Raw genomic sequence first — 18,861 nt, forward strand, 5'->3', positions numbered from 1 at the left:
AGAAATCTCCACACTTAATCTTTTGCTATTCCCGAGCAAAATTTCACTGAATTTATTCTTTAACTAATCTCTTTATGAAAATAAAACATATATCTTTGTATTACCTTTTGAATTAGTTAAGCCGAAAAGACTAACTTCGCATGACAAATTTATACGCAAAATATCAAACTAACTTAGTATAAATACGATATATCATTCATCTTGTATTTCCAATTTTGAATTGAAGCATTCGGGACGATATAAGCACGCATGTTATTGAGTTTTTCATCTCAAGGCATTTCAAAGCACAAATTTTTCTTTCCCAAACTTAAACTAATATATAAGATATATTATATATTTAAATAAGTACTTGTTTTTATTTGCTTGGTTACGCCCGAAATAAGGGTGGTTTCAACCGTAACCTTTATACGTATTTAATTGCTTGGTGTTTGCTTAAGAGGTACCGACCATGCCATGGGTGGACGCAATCGTTACTTTAAACTTATACACGCTTATTTTTTAAACGTTCCTTTCATACCTCGATTGTGATAAGGGTGGTCGCAACCGTGGCCAAAAGTAAACGGTACTTAATTTTCTTCCCTTTCATACCTCGATTGTGATAAGGGTGGTCTCAATCGTGGCCAAAAGTTAAGAATTCAACTAATTGATTAATTAACATGAATTATAAAATTATAACTTGGGAAAAAGAAAAATAGCACATTCATCCTATATTGACTTAAAATTCAACATGTATTATGACTAAAGTTTCCTTAAAAACTTCAATTGGTGTTAATGTAAGACGAAATCAAACCGAGCTAAAATTGTTAGTTCAATTTAATGCCTATAAACCTAATTGAAAACTTAAAATAAGATTTATTCTATCATGAATTACATGATATAAAATAGAGATTGAATAAAGAATTTTTTACTTAAATACATTCACTCGAGACAATTTCCGTAAAATCATAACGGAGATTTTGTGAAAAATTTGAAAAATATATTACCCGTATAGAAATTTTATTTCTATTGATAATGATAACCTAAACAATAAAAATCATACTAACTTATGATTAATTTTAAAAACATATGAAAATGTTAAGTTATGTGTTGCAATATATATATATGTGTTGCATTTGCATGAATATCATTCGTTGCATTTGTTCGTATTTATGTAGAAATTGATATATGAATGTCTCCTCCCACACTTAAATTGGACCATGTCCTCATTGGTGCAAAAATAATGGAGAAAACATAGAATACGAAATAAGGCATACGAAACAAAGATTGAAATTGAGCAAATTAAACATTCAACATAAAATTAAAAATTGTACCAAACATAAGAAAATGAAAATTGTACCAAATTATAACAAGATAAAAATAAAAAGAAAGGAAACCACCTAAGCTTGAGGTGGTGAATCGGGAGGTGTAGGTGACGTCTCCACATTGCGGCGTCGGAAAAAGGAAAGCATCCGATGCCGAGTCGATCGATGTTCACGCCTCAAAAGGTTGAGGTTGTCATTCATCATCATATTGTTTTCAACCAAATCATCAATTCGCAAATTCATTTGACGGTTGTTGGAATTGATTTGGTCCAAGATCCTCCGCAAATCTACCGGATCATCCTCCGCTTGAGGTGCTTGGGGTTGTGTTTGGGCTTGTGGTTCATCCTCCTCTCCTTCCGCATCTGCGCCGCCTTCGGTACCTACAAATTGAGAACTTGAAGCGCCACCACCCATAGTGCCACGAAGATGGGCAATTCGGGTAGTATATGAAATAAAGACGGGAGGTCCTTGGGGAAGCAATAAATGAGCTCGCTCAAGAGCCGAGATGTCCAAAAGCGGAACATACCCACGGTAGGTGGACATGTCATAGTCGGCCAATTCACCCCGTGCTCCCAATACAAGACCGGTGATAAAATTACAAAGAGGGATTTGAATGGTACTAGCCCTCGAAGCACGGAACAAATTGTCAAACATGATACCAATGCAATCAATCCTCAAACCTTTAAGCAAACTATCCAAAACATACAAATCCCGAACCTGAACCTTTGAACTCTCAACACGACCAAACAAGGAGAAACTCAAAAACTTATGAAAGAAGAACACACAATTGTCCTTAATAAACTTGCTTGAAGTGTTTTTGGAATTAAAATAATCTTGATCCGAGAGAGTTTGCCAAACAGCATCATTATCAAAATCCTTAGGCTTATCGTAAAAATCAGAAGTAGGGAAACCAAACATATTTCCCATTGCTTCATAGTTAATGGTGTAAGGTATACCATTATTCCTAAAAGAAATTGAAGTTTTCTTCTTGTTCATGGACAAAGTGACCAAAAATTCCACAACATATTCATTAATACGCGGAAAACGCATATTAACGAACTCTTGCCAACCCAAAGCTTCAATAAAGGCATCAATTCGAGTAGAGAAATTTAATACTCTTACCGAATGGAAGTCTAAGAAGTGCATATCAACAAATTGGCGGTCGGCTTGAGAAAAATGTTTGAAACGAGCGGCTTCTTCATCCGAATAGATGTCGAAATAAGCTCCACATTGAACCCGAAGGCGATTAGCTTCCGTAACGGCGGGTTTGTTACCAACACGCTTTGTCCTAACCATGGTGATGGTGTTTTTAGGGGGCTTAGGGTATGAGAAAAAGAAGAAGAAGATGAAGAAGTGGAGAGAAATACCAAAGCTTGAAGATGAGGTTGGGGGTTGTGAAATGGAAGTGATTGAAAATAGAGGATAGAAATTGGAGTGAATAAATTGGGAAGAGGGAAAAGTAGATTTTTGGGGAAGAGTTTAGAGTAAGGGATTGGGTAAAAATAGAGGTGATGTGAGGTTTGTGTAAGAGGTAGGGTTATATAGGGTGATTAGGTGAATGTATAGGTAGAATAGGAATAGGAATAGGCAAAAATATTGGCAAAATCCCAATCAATAGGGCAGATTATACGCGTGTCGCGACCGGGAATGGCATAGCCGCGGCACGCGACTTTCAGGCAATTTTCGCCCTGAAATCGGTCCAAACTTGCTGCTCATACCGAGAATTTCTTAATTCTCGGTAGAGAATTGGTTGAAATGGCCAATTTTGGTGCTTTTTGACTTGGTTTGTGCATTTTTTTGTTGTGGAATGGTTCCTGAACTTAATATTAAGTGTTCCTGCACTTAAAACTGTTCAATTTCACTAATTCCTTCGTAATCCACATCTGTTTGGATTGGTTGACCATTAGGATCACACGGTGCCATAAACCTATCAATTTTGTGCGACAAGGCAGAAAATTGGGCTTGCAACATCGCTACTGGATCAAGATTCACTATACATTTAATTGATGATGTTGCTGAGGATGATGGTTTCGCTACTGGTATGTGTCCACGTTCCGCGGGCCACATACTGCTGTTGATTGCCATTTCCTCCAAAAGTTCTCTTGCTTGGGCAGATGTTTTCTTCATGAATAACCCTCCAGACATAGCGCCCAATGAACCTCTAGTTGTAGGATTTAGTCCATTATAAAATGTTTGCATTAAAAGTTCAGCAGGCAATTGGTGGTGTGGGCATAAACGTTGAAGTTCTTTAAAACGTTCCCAAGCCTCATAAAGAGTTTCATTATCATTTTGAGAAAAAGATGTTAACTCTTTAATGACTCTTGCGGTTTTTGCTAAAGGGAAATTTTTTGATAAAAATGTTTGGGCTAATTGCTCCCAAGTCTCAATTGATGCGGCTGGCATAGAAGTTAACCATTCTTTGGCTCGATCCTTCAAAGTAAAAGGAAAAAGGCGAAGTTTGATTGCTTCTGCAGTTACATCAGTAATTTTAAAAGTGTCACAAATTTCTAAGAAATTTGTCAAATGGGTATTAGGATTTTCGTTAGGTAACCCGTAAAACGTTACATTATTTTGCAACATATTAAGCAACGCAGGCTTAATTTCAAATTGGTTTGCATTAATCTGGGGTCTAACTATACTGTTTGTTACACCGGCCACTCCTGGCCTAGCGTAATCCATAAGTGTGGCCATAACTTCTGGCTCGGTAATTTTAGTTTTTATTGGGGTTTTGTTTTTGTTTTTGTTTTCTTTCTTGTTCTTTTTAAGGGTTCTTTCAATTTTTGGGTCAATAGGATCTGGTGACGTGCCCGAACTTCGAGAACTGCGCATGAACTTGAAATTTCGCACGAACAGAAACTACCTACAAAACAGAATTTCGAAAAATAATTATGTTAGTAATTGAAAATAATTAAAAATATAAAAGTTTGAATATGTATGAATAAACCTAGATTCGTAATAAAACACGAAAAATTTAAAATTTTGTCAAAAATTTTGGCATTCCCCGGCAACGGCGCCAAAAACTTGTTGAGCGATTTCCGCAAGTGCACGGTATACGCTTGTAGTAATAAAAGATATCGATCCCACAGGGAACGCTTTTTAAACAAAACTTATTTATAATCGGTTAAATTTACTTTAAGGTTTATAATGTGGAAAAATCGTTTAATCGGTTTTGGTTTTGAAATTGCTAGAATAAGAATTAGATTAGAATATGAAGATGTTAGAAAATATCTGATTTAAGATTGAATTTGCAAAACAGGAACGTTTTAGTACTTTAGAAAAGTAAACAGGTATATTTGTTTGCATTAAGCAAAGAAACAACTTTAAACTTTGTACGAATTATAAAGATGAAATAAATGACGGAACCTCTAATTAATTGGCTTTGAACGCGACAAAACCCTTTCGGGATAGTTGCCCTTAATCAAATTAAAACTCTTTCGAGATGATAATTTGCCTAAGTGTTCAACAAAGTTTCCTTGTAAAGATTTAAATTAAATACGTTTTAATGAAAACACCAGCATCAATCCACTTCGGCTCATTTACCAAAGTGCTGCATAAGAATCTATCGAATAGAACAGACTTTATTAGATGAAATATAAATTGATACAAGTTTACAGAGAACATGGATCATTGAATTCTTCGACGGCGTGCAAGTGAACGGGTTGTCAATCCTTTCCTTGGGTTTCATTCGACTTTGTCAGGCTCAGGGGCGAATCCTCTACTCAATCTTCTCGTTGAATCTTCGTAATAGAGACTGGGTCGGTCTACTACCAAAATGAAAACTAAACTGGAACAATGTCTAAATGCTACTGAATTTGTTATTAATTTGTAAACAATGTGTGTACATCATATTGCTTTTTACAGAATCTAAATCTAACTTCTGAATCACTTGATTCGGAATTTCTGCATAAATTCTACACTAATTTCTTTCTTCTACACATATCACATTATCTTTCAACTCTCCATCAACTCTTTATTTATAGATGTTGAAGAGTCGTGTTTGAAGTGTCGTGTCCGTTGTGAAGGATCGTGTCCGCTGTGAAAGGACGTCTTTATCCACCCGAACGATTGCGTTCCGTCGAAAACGAAAGTGTGTAACAGGCTTCTAAAATCTCCTGCTCGTACCGAGAATTATCAAATTCGCTACCGAGAATGGGGGAGCATTAATTGTACTTCGGACGAAGGGTAAAATGACTGAAGGACGCGTGTCGTGACCGTGAAAAGGGGAAGCTGCGGTCGCGGCACGGAGTTTTTTCGGTTTTTCAGCTTCCGTTCGTGTCCTTGACTTGGCGTTATTAGTTTTCGTCGTCTTCGACTCCTTTTGTAGGGCTTTTCTTCTATTTTTGAGCTCTTTTTACTCCTATTTGGATTTTACCAAATATTTATGTACCTTGCACGAAAGAAACATATTCGAGAGTAAAAGTATTCTAAATAGGTATGAATAGCGTAAATTCGTAGCAATATTGATGTAATTATTAATGATATTTTAGGTATATTTTGGGCTTAACAGCCGTCATACGGTCCAGCTGCCCACGTATGGTATCTAGTCGGACGGTCGTCTTGCCTGGTACCCCGACCTCCCATCTGCATGCACGGGGACGGTCAGATGGGATCCTGTGAGCTAGTCTATGCGGCCGGAACACCGGAAAATACTCGTATATCAACGCCTATAGTAGGGTCAAACATCCGCATATACCAGAACAGTCTCCTTTGCTCGCTATCCTCAGCTGCCGATACAACGTGGCAAGTGTAGCAGACCCCCATGAAAGTCCAACTTCCCCTCTGACACCACCGTGAACCTCAGTAAGATGGGCCGGCCTAATCCTATCTCCACTCTTATCAACAAACAAAGTGGATCCGAGCATAAGCCACATCCACGCTGTGGCCCGAGTAGCGTCATCCCTACCCTCGATGACAAGCTTGTGTACAACATCAACAAATACACCTCCACCACTCCAGTAATGTCGGGTCGACGACAGAAGCTGCTCCCGATCCACCCCGAACATCATCATGCACATGGCATGCAACCGCTCAGTACTGGGAGACTCGGACACCATCGCACCGTCGATCGGGATACGAAGAATCTGTCATACATCATGCAATAGGATAGTCATCTCCCCGAACGACATGTGGAAGGAGTTTGTATCGGGCTGCCACCGCTCCACGAACGCAGTTAACAGCGGAGTGTCGAGGTTCCTAAACATAATAGATGGAAGGTGAGACAACCCAGTCTTCTCGATCATATCCTTCAGCTGTAAAATGACACATATACAATTACTGAATGTTTTTGAGGTTTATAGTTAAAAATACAAATAAAAATAAATGTTGACAAACTAAATTATTCTTACCTCGGGTGACGCACCAGAAAACCATACCCACAAATTCTGACATACTGATGCTCTGTTGTAGCATGTCAGAAACGACCGAAGCTCTCCTCCTAGCATCCGTGAGGCAACATGTCCTAGAAAACTCGGAATCACGGAACCATCAACGTGGCCACCATCCACCAGTCTACTAACAATCCAGCTCTCGTCCTCACTAGCTTTGGGACGTTTGTTGGTCCCTGAAATATAAAATTATACTAAAATTATACTAAAACTATAAAATTATACTAAAATTATACTAAAACTATAAAATTATACTAAAACTTAAAAATTATACTAAAACTATAAAATTATACTAAAAATTATACTAAAACTTAAAAATTATACTAAAACTATAAATTATACTATAAACTATAAAACTAAAATTATACTAAAATTTAAAAATACCTGTACTCGCAAAGCGACCACCTCTGCGCTGGGTCGACTGTCTGCCCTGGGTCGGCTACTCATCGACATCATCACCCTCGCCATCACCACCAGCTGTAGACTGTCGCAATACCTGGGCTACCACCTCCAAGTAGTCCTCCACAGAATCGCTATCAGGTTCTCGGTCATCAAAATCCGTCGCCCCCTCTGATCCACGAATATCGGGCTGATCCACAATCGGACCCCTCCGCACTTGCTCCGCCTACGACCAGATATATCAATACCACGCAGTCTCGTATGCCGTGGTGTATCCTCCTCGCCGTCCATATCTAGACGACGAGCAGATGACGGGATGGATTTCCCCCCGATAGTAGGCCGCTCCGTCTATAAAAATTACACTAAATTAATCTAAAAATTTAACATATAAATTATAATCAAATAAATAACAAAATTTCACATATAAATTATAATCAAATTATATTAAACATTTAACAATTTAATTTAAATTTAATTTTTTTTAAAAAAAAATACCCATCGGGCGTATGAACATCACGCTCGAACCACAGGTCGGGCGTATGAACATCACGCCCGACCTATGGTACGGGCGTATGAACATCACGCCCGACCTATGGTACGAGTATATGAACATCACACCCGTCCGGTGGTTCGGGCGTTTGGCTATCATGCCCGAACCACTGGTCGGACGTGATGTCCATACGCCGGAACCACTGGTCGGGTGTGATGTTCATACACCCGACTGCGATTCCGGCGTGTTTTTAGAAAGGGCCACAGATTCGAAAATGAAGCTTAAATCCAAAAAAAACCCGTAAATTTACCGCTTTTCAACCACTTGCGAATTGCCGCTCCCTCTATCTCCTTGGTTATGCGAAAAGTTGCTCCAGCATTAATGATTTCAAGACTTTTGATCTTCCTTTCTTCCTTTAAATTGCACGAAATCTGCGCAATTTAGTCAAAATCATAATGAATTTCTCTTTTTCATCTCTTCATCTCTTGATTCTGCAACTTCCCAACCCTAGAAAACGAGTAAATGGTTTTTCATCTTCCTATTCGTTGCTTGGTTTCTTTCTTCTTGTTACCATCAAAGAAATGGTTTTTCTACGTTATTTCCTTCGTTCTTACCATGTTATCATATTGTTATTGTCGCTTTTGGGGGTGAAATGGGCGAAAAATGTAAGTATCTGTTTGTTTTTTCTGCGTTTTTTCATGAATTCACTTCGCAATCGATGGTTTCGCTAAGCTTTGCGAAGAGAACGAGCCTGGAAAGTGATGATCTACTTCGTGAATTGATGATTTCGCGAAGTTCTGCGAAGAGAAAGAGTCTGAAACGTATGGATCTACCTCGCGAATCGATTAGTTCGCGAAGTCTGCGAATAGATCCTCACGTTTCAGACCTCGCAGACTTCGCGAAAGCAGCGATATGCCACGTAGATAGTCACATTTCAGACCTCGCAGACTTCGCGAAAAAATTGATATGCGAAGTAAAATCACCTCTTCCCCTGCACATTTACATTCGCATGCATCACTAATTTTCATTTCGCGAAGCCAAAATCGTCTTTTTTCCTAACTAACACGGTTAATTTTTTCTGTAGATGGTTGAATACGTAACATCCCTTTCTGGAAGGCGGCGTACTGGGCTGCAGGGGAGATGATTTTCCTTCCTGTATAGGGATGAACTTCCCCAAAATTGACACATTCACTCCTGAAATGATTCGTTAGGAGAGGTTGTGTCAATCTCAGGGTGCACCATGGGACACGTCCATCCTGTGGTGCCAATCTTCAAAGTGGACCTAACTTAATCCGGTGCCAATTTTGAAGCGGATGCGTAATCTTGGTGTGCACCGTGCGACACGTCCAAACCTTTTGGGATGGATGTGTCACATGGTGCACACCAAGATTACTCATTCGTTTCAAAATTGGTACTGGATTAGTTAGTTTCACTTTGAAATGATTAGTTAGTAGAGTTCATTGTGGCAATCTTGTTGTAAATTTTGATAATGTTATGATTTGAATGTTGTTATTGTGGCAATCTTGTTGTAAATTTTGATAATGTTATGATTTTAATGTTCGAATCCGTTGTTGTTTGCCAATTTTTGTTATATACCACTTCGCGTATTAGCTTCAAATCATATCCAGCATTCGCATATGCGAACTAAATTCATCAAGCAAAACAAACTTTAGCTTCGCAGCCTTCGCATATGCGAACTAAATTCATTAAGTAAATTAAAACATTAACTTCGCAGGCTTCGCATATGGGTGAATATGCGAAGTCAGACGGGATGGGGCGAGCTCCGCGTAAATATTGAGGGTATTTTTGGAAAGTCGCACAAAATCAGTCTAGATATGTAGTAGAATTAGTAAATGAGTTTAATATGTAAATGAGCTTCCTATTTGACCCAGTTTTGTAATTTTCCCCCTTTTATATTTTGTTAATTAACTTGGTAATACTCTCCGAGGACGAAATATAAGCAATGAGACACTCGATTTGGAAACTTCCGTCTCCGAACGCCAAACTAAACAAACAGACGAACACTTGCTGCTCTTCATGGCGATAAACCCTCTTCCATGTCTCCTCATTTTTACTTATTCTGTCTTTTATCTTTTCACTATCTGCTAAACCCTCATAACCAACTCTTCTCACCAGGTAAGATTAACCGCTTTCTCCTTTGCCTGTTTAATCATTCTCTGCCTGCTCTTCTTTTCTTCTACTTCTTCAATTCCTTTTCGCTTAATTACGCGCTATAATTTGCATGTTTGGCCTCTCTTTTCAATGGAATATGGCTCAGTTTCTGTGGCGGTTGTTTCATTTTTATGCTCTGTTTCGTATTCTATAAATCAATTTTCAGAATTTTATATCGAAAGAAGTGGAACAAAGCTTATTTCGTGATAACTTAAATTTTGATGGAGACACTTTTTATAACCTAGTTTTGACATTCTGGTTTGAATTTTAGCAGTGATTAGTAACAGTTTCGTTTCAGTTTCCTAATATTGATAACCTTTTTTCTCCGTTTTCTTTGTAATGATAACATCTTGACTTGAGGTTAAGCTTTTTATTTTGAAGCTTGTGGAGAGAATTTCTGAAGATGACTACCAAGCAATTTTGCGGCAGTACATTTCATAGGGGATTCCCCAGCAGAAGCAGAGAGCAGAATGGGGTAAAAAATGGAGCAAAGCTGTTTTCATCGGGATTCTCCAGTGAGATTCCCAAAGGATTAGGTTTCAGAGATGTTCCTTCTAGTTGTTGCTTGTCTGCAGAGTACAGAATTTCTGTTTCACCTCTGGTGATTCATCGCAGAAAGCGAACAGTTGGATTGGCTTACAATCAATCAAGTTCTGGTTATGATGTGGAATCCACTAATTTACAGGGTGGAACGTCTCTTGATGAAGAGGAAGCCATCAATGGATCAAGAGACGAAGCACTGTAAGATCATAATTTTGCTTCATTATCTTTGTGTATCTGAAAATATGTGCTAACATAATTTTATAGTTCTTTTGTGTAACAAGATGGGAAATTGAAGTTATTATTACTATATTTACATCAAAATGTTTGTAATGCATGCATTGTTAAAAAACAAAGTGCACATCTGAATTCAATAGGATTAGGAACTGAACTTCCTCATTCTAGGAATATTTTTCTTTCCCATGCTTCTTCCTACTTAATGTCTTCTTCCCAGTTCAATTCTTATATTCTTTTTCTTAATTTGGTTGCAGTGAGAAAGCTAAGGTTCCAATCCATGAACAACATTCTTCAGAAAAACCTGGGAACTTGACTTCCTCCTTGTAAGAATGCTTCTCTTTTCCTTTTTTTTTTGTTTAGAGAATTTGATTCCTTATAATTACCCTAAATTATTTCTATAAGTTATAATTTCAGGGACTCAACTAAGGTTCCAATCCATCAGGCAGATATCAAACGTGAATTAATAATGCTTTCTCTTCCTGCAATGGCTGGACAGGCTATTGATCCCTTAGCACAGCTGATGGAGACAGCTTATATTGGTAGATTAGGTATTTACCTGTTCTTGGACTTTCATTTTTCAGGTTTTTCATATGCATATGTATAATCAAATAAGCATATGCATCTTTTAATAGATTTTTTTTTCCATATGGTTAGACATAGGACTTTGATATTAAGTTCTTGACATATTTGGTAATCGCCATTATACTTTATTGTGTAAGTTTTGCATTTAGAAGAAAAGGGGTAACTTCTAATTTACTGTTGCTGTCTTAGTTCTTGATGGTTTTAAATTCTTTCTTTAAACTATGAAGCACCGATACTTCTAAGAGGTTGACGTACGCTTGTCGGATACTCCGAGGATACGGATACGCAGGGATACGGCAAAACAACTATCCCTTTTTTGGGATACGTTTCAGAGTTAATTAGGTAAAATTTAGGGGTTTCTTTAAATAACTTTACAAAAGTAGGGGTTAATAAAAAAAAATTAATATAGAAATCTCTAATATAAATAATTAATCAAACCAGCCCTCACCCAGCCTTTTATTTGCAAAAAAATAAATAAAAAACTAAAAGCTAATCATTATTAAATGTTTGTAGATGGAGATCATGAAAATGTCTTCGAATAGTCTTTAGACTTGGTAGTTTAAATAGTTTGCAGTATGTTTTTTTTTTTGGTAAGACTGAAAGCAAAAACAACAAATAAAAAACTAGCCAGGAATCAATCTGGGGAAGCAGGCTCCCACATTATCTTCCAGTAACAGACCAGTGACTGAATCCGGGGGCCTAGGTAGGACAGATACACCTCACCTCACATCATGGCCCTTCAAAGCAAGCTGCTCGCGATAAACATGGAAAATTCAATCTGAACAAAACGCCTCTGAGCCCTATGAATAGCTTTAAACAGGTTATGTGACTGAACCTGTAGCCCACGACAGCCCGTAATCAACCGGATTGCCTCCAAATTATCCGATTCCACCTGCATTGCAATATGAAGATCAGCAGCCCTTCTCATACCTGTCAGAATGCCCCAAAGCTCCGCTGTAAAAGAGGAGCCAATCCCCAGGTTCTGGACAAAACCAGAGACCCAAATACCTGCAGCATCACGCAAAACCCCTCCCGCAGCAATTTTGCTCGACGAATCACACGAGCCATCAGAGTTTAGCTTTATCCACCCCTCTTTAGGTCTCGTCCACCCTATCCACTTAAGCGTACCAGACACAGTGTTGTCAATAGACCTGTCGAGAATGAAGCTATCCTTATACCAACACAAATTTTTAACAATAAACTCCTTAAATTCTAAAATAAGCCTTTCCTCACCTACAAACACCTCCTGGTTGCGCAAATTCCAGGTTTGGTGACAAATTTCAGCAAACAGCTCTAAGCTGTTCTCCATGCAGTCCAAAATTCTCCCAACGGTACAATCAAAAGTTTGAAGTATTAAATGTTCTTTTTTATGAATTAATGACTTATTAGTTATTATGAGTGTTATTTATGGTTTTATAATGACTTATGAATGTGATTTATGCTTTCATATTTATATATATATATTTTGCGTATCCCCACCGTATCGGTATCTCATATTTTTCAAAAATTCCCTTTGCCGTACCCATACCCGTATACGTACCCGTCTCGGTGCTTCATAGTCATTAGTCTTCCACCTTTCACTTGGAATTTCAACCTTTCATACTCTGTCAATTTGTATTATCAGGTTCCGAAAATCATTTATGGGTGAGATTCCCATAATTGTTTGTGGTAAATGATGTGTTTAGAGTAGTAACTAAAGGTCTAGGTATATTGAAATCTTGAGTATCATATTGAACATGTAGTAGCTTATGATCTTAATATGACAACTGTTTTTGTACTGCATTTACATTAATTTTAATGCGCGATGATCAGGATGTGCACCATGATTTCTGCTTAGCATCTTGACCTTTTTTTCTTTTCAAATTTTTAGTTTTTTCCTTCATAAATGTTGAAATACTTTGTTTTGCTAAAGATGCTGTTTTTGCTAATTATTCTTTGAAGTATATTTTTGTTCATACAATTTGTCCCTCTTTGAATTTTTTTACTAAGTTTGTCAAACATCTAAGATGTCCTCGAATTAGTCATTGAGAGGCTATCCAGGGTGTCATGGAAATTGAAGAGTTTTTAGGTATAGAATCTGTAATCAACTTTGTCACATTCATTTCTCTCGGATAAATTCATAACATTTAAATTTGTTGTTTAAAATTCAGTTCTAAACATGGATGGTTGATTTATTCACAAATATGCTTTTTGTTTTGCTCCTTTAGGTCCTGTGGAGCTGGGTTCAGCTGGTATTTCTATTACAATATTTAACACTATATCAAAGCTGTTTAATATGCCTCTTCTCAGTGTCGCTACGTCTTTTGTTGCTGAAGACATATCCAAGAGTGCAATTAAAGATTCTACTTCAGGTATATGTGAATCTATGTTGCTAGACTTGGTCCAAGTGCTGGAATCATAATGGTGTCTAACATGGATCTATTGAATGGTTGATTTCCTGTAGCTATTTGACGATGATATATAATTATCTAATATTGATTTAATTCTTTTTAAAGGTAACAAAATAAATTGAGATCTTTGAATTCAAATCTGATTGGTCTTCCTAATATGCAGAAAAGAACATCGTAGAGAACTGTACAAATGGCAAGCCTGTGGATGTGGTGCCTGAAAGAAAGCAATTACCTTCTGTGTCTACAGCTTTATTTTTAGCTGTTGGCATTGGGATCTTTGAGGCAGTAGCATTGTCGTTGGGGAGTGGACCTTTTCTTAACTTGATGGGCGTAGCATTGGTTAGTTCTTGCACACGCTAAGCTTGTGGTACTCATAATATATCCTTCCCATAGATATTTTCCTGCATTTTTTATAAAAAGTAGTCGATAGCCTAATGTAGGAAGCTATATATGAGCTTATGGACAGAGCTCAAATTCAAAAGCTGTATCTAGAGGAGATTATAGCGCATCCACTAATTGGCTACATGGAACTTATTGGAATCCATAGTTCTTCTTAAATTATCATTCCTTATAAAATGAATCGTTGAATGCAAAAACTTATTGTGGTGATCATTTTCTGAACAGGATTCACCGATGCGCATACCTGCAGAAAGATTTCTTAAACTAAGAGCCCTTGGTGCTCCTGCAGTTGTGGCGTCTTTGGCTCTTCAAGGTGTTTTCCGAGGCTTCAAGGATACAACAACTCCTGTTTATTCTTTAGGTAAGTGTCTAGTTTGACTTCCAAATAAATAAAATTAAACCTCATTGGTGTATTGATTTACCATGTTGTATTATTTAAAAAAAATTTATGCATTTTTCCGTCATTGACGGTTTTCTTACTGAGAATTTATTTGATATAAATAAATGCTCGAGAATAAAAGGTTGGTATTGAGACCATTCTGAGCCATTTTTTCAGTACCAGTTTCTGCACAAGCTATTGGTGCACTTTTAATACGAGTGTCTGTGGGGGGTGGGGGGAATGATTTAGTATGTATATCTTGACTATGTTTTTCCACTGTGAAGATTATGAATGAAAGATGGAACACTTGTTGCTCAATGAATGGATAAGAATATAATTTTGTTACAATAGAGCTTGTTATGATCAATATTGTATATGGAGATCAATTGTACTGTGTTAATATATTTCTTACTGACATGAAACTTACTAGTGACGGTCGGGTAATAGATATCACCATGCACCATGACTTCTGGGTTTTGGTTGTCTGAGGATATGCAGTCTGCACATGCTGTACCATGTTGATAAGGAATGGATATTGGCATTATGGCCGTTTAAGTTACTCAAAAAATTCATCTTTGAAGACTTTAGGGATGAAGGAATTGTTGCTACATATGTTGTTTGTCTCTCGCTTATCATCCATTCCTTGCATCTTCCTCTCTCTGCTAGTGATTTAGTAAATTTGGTGCTGTCTTTGTCCCAATCTAGGAATAATTCCCGTCTTGAGGCTTTTTCACCTTGGCTTATCTGGAAAAAAATTGATTCCTTTTATCCCTTTTCTACCTAATTGATGTACTTCCTCTACATGCAGCTCTTGGTAATTTTTCAGCCATATTTTTATTTCCAATACTGATGTATTATTTTAAGTTGGGTGTAACTGGAGCTGCAATCTCCACTGTCATATCTCAGTATGTTCTCTGTGCTTTCCTTCTTCAGGCATTTTATTTGCAGTTCTTTTAGTGATAGTTACCCAAAATGTTTATCTGTTACAGATACATAACTGCTTTCTTGATGATGTGGCATCTAAATGAAAGGGTAATATTATTGCCTCCAAAGATGGGAGCCCTGCAATTTGGTGTTTATATGAAATCTGGTAAGGTATTTCCTTCATCTAAACGCAATCTGAGACATGCATCCCGATCTACTATGATACTTTTCATTGATATGGCGTTGTGGTAATGCATTAACTTGAATGGTATTTCACTACTTATGTCATTTAATTGGTTCTGTTCGTAGGTGGTTTTCTTATTGGAAGAACACTTGCTGTTTTAACAACCACTACATTAGCTACTTCTATGGCTGCTCGCCAAGGTGCAGTACCCATGGCTGCCCATCAGATATGTATGCAAGTATGGTTGGCTGTGTCTCTTCTTACAGATGCTTTGGCTGCATCTGGTCAGGTACAGAGTCTTCTTGTCCTGCCAATAAATGATCTAACTTGAGTTATTGTTGTGTTTTGTTTTATTCATTTTACCTCTGCAATTCTATAACTTATTTATAAACCCGCCTAAATCCAAAGTGTTGGAGGAGCACCAAACTTAAGAATGAAACTCATACGCATAGTCTACTATTTTAGCTTGTAGCGAGTTTCTACACCAATGCACTTTCTTAAGACAAATCTTCTGTTTGTAAATTGCACCTTTTCAGTGCAAGCTTTCCCTGAAAGTTGTTGTAAATGATTCATTCTCAAAAAGAATGCAAAATTTGGTCCATCTATTTGGCTCAACGTGCTCATTTTGGTCTGAACTTCAATTTGATCATAGTACTTAGTACTTAACAAATTGGTCACAATTGGTCCCTGACAGACTGTCAAGACGTGAATGTAAAGCAAGCGCCATTAGAATTGAAATTTTGGCACACATCAAATTGCTTTCGCCATATTAGAAGGTTGAATTTCCCAGATAAGAAGGTTGAATTTCCCAGATAAGAAGGTTGATCTCCTCTATTTCTGCAGAATCTGCACGAAAACAACCTTTTGATCTGGCAGATTCAATTTTTTGATGTCGGGAAAACATGTGCGTCAAAAATTCAATTGTAAGGCGGCTAAGTCTTTTTACAGAGAAAGTGGAAACTCTTGCTGTTAAAGATGCGGGTGGAAAAGCCCATCCCTCTCCTTCTGGTCGACTAAATCCCTCACCCCGCGGACTTGAAACTATTTATAGATGACCTTTCTCGGTGTGCTTTACACCTGTGTCTTTACAGTCAATTAGGGATCAACTTCACTTGTGACCAAATCGGAAGACATGAACTATGACCAAATTGAAGTTTAGGGGTTCAAATGTACTCATTGAGCCATATACTTGGTCCAAACTTCTTCAGTTCATTCTTACATTACATCTCATATGTGCTGTTTAGTGTGTATTCAGTCGTTTCTGTTCTGTTGGTACTCAACATGCTATGTCTTTTCTAGGCTTTAATTGCAAGTTATTCATCAAAAGGTGACTATAAGACAGTGAAAGAAGTTACAAGTTTTGTGTTGAAGGTGAGGTTTCTTTGTCTTTGTATTGTTCTATCACACTTTTATTAACAGTAGTAGGCCATCAGTTTGCTTCATGTTACACGTGGTATTGTAATTTCTTTTGTAATGATATTGAATGTTAGATTGGGCTGCTGACTGGCGTTGTGTTGGCTGCAATTCTGGGTGTATCTTTTGGTTCCATAGCCACCTTGTTTACCAAGGATGCTCAAGTATTAGGAATTGTCCAGACTGGAATACTGGTTTGTTTACATCTCTTTTACTTCACTTTGCATATTGCTTTACTTTATTTGAGACTCAGTACCCAATATTTTAAGAATTGATGTATACTTGTTCCAGTTTGTGAGTGCTAGTCAACCTTTGAATGCTCTAGCTTTTATTTTTGATGGTCTTCATTATGGAGTTTCAGACTTCCCATATGCTGCATATTCTATGGTAAGCTGCAAGTCAACGTCGTCTTATTTTTCCTTAATATTTGTCAATGTCCTAATTCATATTGAGATCAATGATGTGTACAGATGGCGGTTGGAGTAATTTGTTCCGCCTTTCTGCTGTATGCACCATCAGTTGCTGGCCTTCACGGGGTTTGGTCAGGCTTGGCTTTATTTATGGCTTTGCGCACAGCAGCAGGATTTGTCAGGTACACATTTTGATTTTTTTTTTGTTTCTGGAGTAAAGTCAGTGACTCTGTGTAACAGACAGTCATATATGTGAAAATTTTGCATTTTGATGTTTTATCATTTAACTCATATATGTGTGTGTATATATAGATTGCTGTCAAAATCTGGTCCATGGTGGTTCATGCACAAAGACTTGCACAATCTTCAGGTGGGATGATGAGCTGTTTTAATTATTTAGTGTAGATTTTGTTGCCCCTGATGTTATTGTTGCATATTGTTTTTCAGCTTGGCAGCTGAGCCTGAGATGTTAATAATAAACATGATCAATTGCTGGACTGTTGGAGTATTGCAATTCGCACGTAGCATCTCAGAAATTTTTGTCATTGACTGCAGTGCTCAATGATTTTGTTTACAAATTTTGTCCTTGCCTTAATTCAATTCATTTTGGGAAAAGAGTAGTAGTATAATCTTTTTCCATGAAACAAATAGTTGGAATTGACAAATAAATAGTGATATACTACTCTTCATGCCAAAAATTTGCTCTTCTTACAAACACAAAACTGTAAACTGTGGTTTAAAAGTTCGCAAATTGAGGTTTGTTGTATGTTCTGTTAACAAAATATGGTATTTTAAATTAGGGTAAATAATTTATTAGTTTTTTTTACCTAAGATATTGTTTAGTACTCATATTTTGAAAAATACATTATTTGGTTCCTGTCATTTTGTCACTGATAACCTTTTGGTTCTATCTATTTTTTTTTTTAGATTTTTTAACTGTTATATTCGGCATAAACAGCTAGATAAAAAATAATAGAGCAACATTACCATTTTGAAAGTTAAGAAATGTTTGGTTAAGAATCTAAAAAATAGATAAAATGACCAAAGATTTAACCGTGATAAAAGATAGGGATATTAGAACGTGTTTTTGAAAATAGTAGGACTAGATAGTATGTTACTTAAAAAAATAGAAATTAATAAATTATTACCCTTTAAATTATACCATTAAATTTTAATGACAATTAAAGGTGTTTTTATAAAAAATTATATCTATATATGGATGAAATGTAGCTTTTTAAATCATAAACATTATTGGTTGATTGAGGAATGTCGGAATTTGTTAAAGCAAGAGTGGGAAGTCGTGGTTGTTCATACCCTTCGCGAGGGAAATAGAGCAGCCGATTGGTTGGCGAACTTCGTAGGATTTTTATCCTTTGGGCATCACGAGTGTGACGGTCCTCTTGCATGTCTTCTTAACATCCTCAACACTGACAAGAGCGGAATAGGCACCCTCCGGTGCTGAAGAAGTTAGTTTAGTTTGTCTTTTTCTTTTCTGTCTTTGGGGTTGCTTGATAACCCTTCCCTGTCATTAAAAAAAAAGCCTTTTAAATCGAATTGTAGTTGTGTAAAAAGTTTCAATTTAATTCTTAAATTGTTAAGTTAATAAAAAAATGTTAAACATCTGTTATATGATTTATCGTTTTGGATGAGAGATTGT

At 37.0% G+C, this 18,861-nt stretch overlaps 1 protein-coding gene and 1 non-coding gene across 3 annotated transcripts; both read left to right on the plus strand.

The window, feature by feature from the left end:
• Nucleotides 1-3,516: 3,516 nt before the first annotated feature.
• On the plus strand, nt 3,517-3,623 carry LOC136225057 (small nucleolar RNA R71). Its single transcript, XR_010686795.1, has one exon. It is a non-coding gene; the product is annotated as a small nucleolar RNA R71 (small nucleolar RNA).
• Nucleotides 3,624-9,537: 5,914 nt separating this feature from the next.
• Nucleotides 9,538-18,037, plus strand: LOC136224136 (protein DETOXIFICATION 45, chloroplastic). 2 transcript variants are annotated; one of them, XM_066012394.1, is made up of 16 exons: nt 9,538-9,710; nt 10,128-10,487; nt 10,778-10,846; nt 10,926-11,071; nt 13,313-13,456; nt 13,659-13,834; nt 14,120-14,255; nt 15,082-15,178; nt 15,263-15,363; nt 15,507-15,670; nt 16,681-16,752; nt 16,872-16,988; nt 17,086-17,181; nt 17,265-17,386; nt 17,517-17,574; nt 17,652-18,037. In XM_066012394.1, the coding sequence occupies exons 2-16, from the start codon at nt 10,150-10,152 to the stop codon at nt 17,661-17,663; spliced, it is 1,848 nt and encodes a 615-aa protein (XP_065868466.1). In that variant the 5' UTR covers nt 9,538-9,710; nt 10,128-10,149; the 3' UTR covers nt 17,664-18,037. The 2 variants fall into 2 exon arrangements, with proteins under 2 accessions (XP_065868466.1, XP_065868467.1); XM_066012395.1 differs by having other exon boundaries at nt 10,938-11,071.
• Nucleotides 18,038-18,861: the final 824 nt, after the last annotated feature.

Source organism: Euphorbia lathyris, chromosome 3 (assembly GCF_963576675.1).
Source record: "Euphorbia lathyris chromosome 3, ddEupLath1.1, whole genome shotgun sequence".
Lineage (NCBI taxonomy): Eukaryota > Viridiplantae > Streptophyta > Magnoliopsida > Malpighiales > Euphorbiaceae > Euphorbia > Euphorbia lathyris.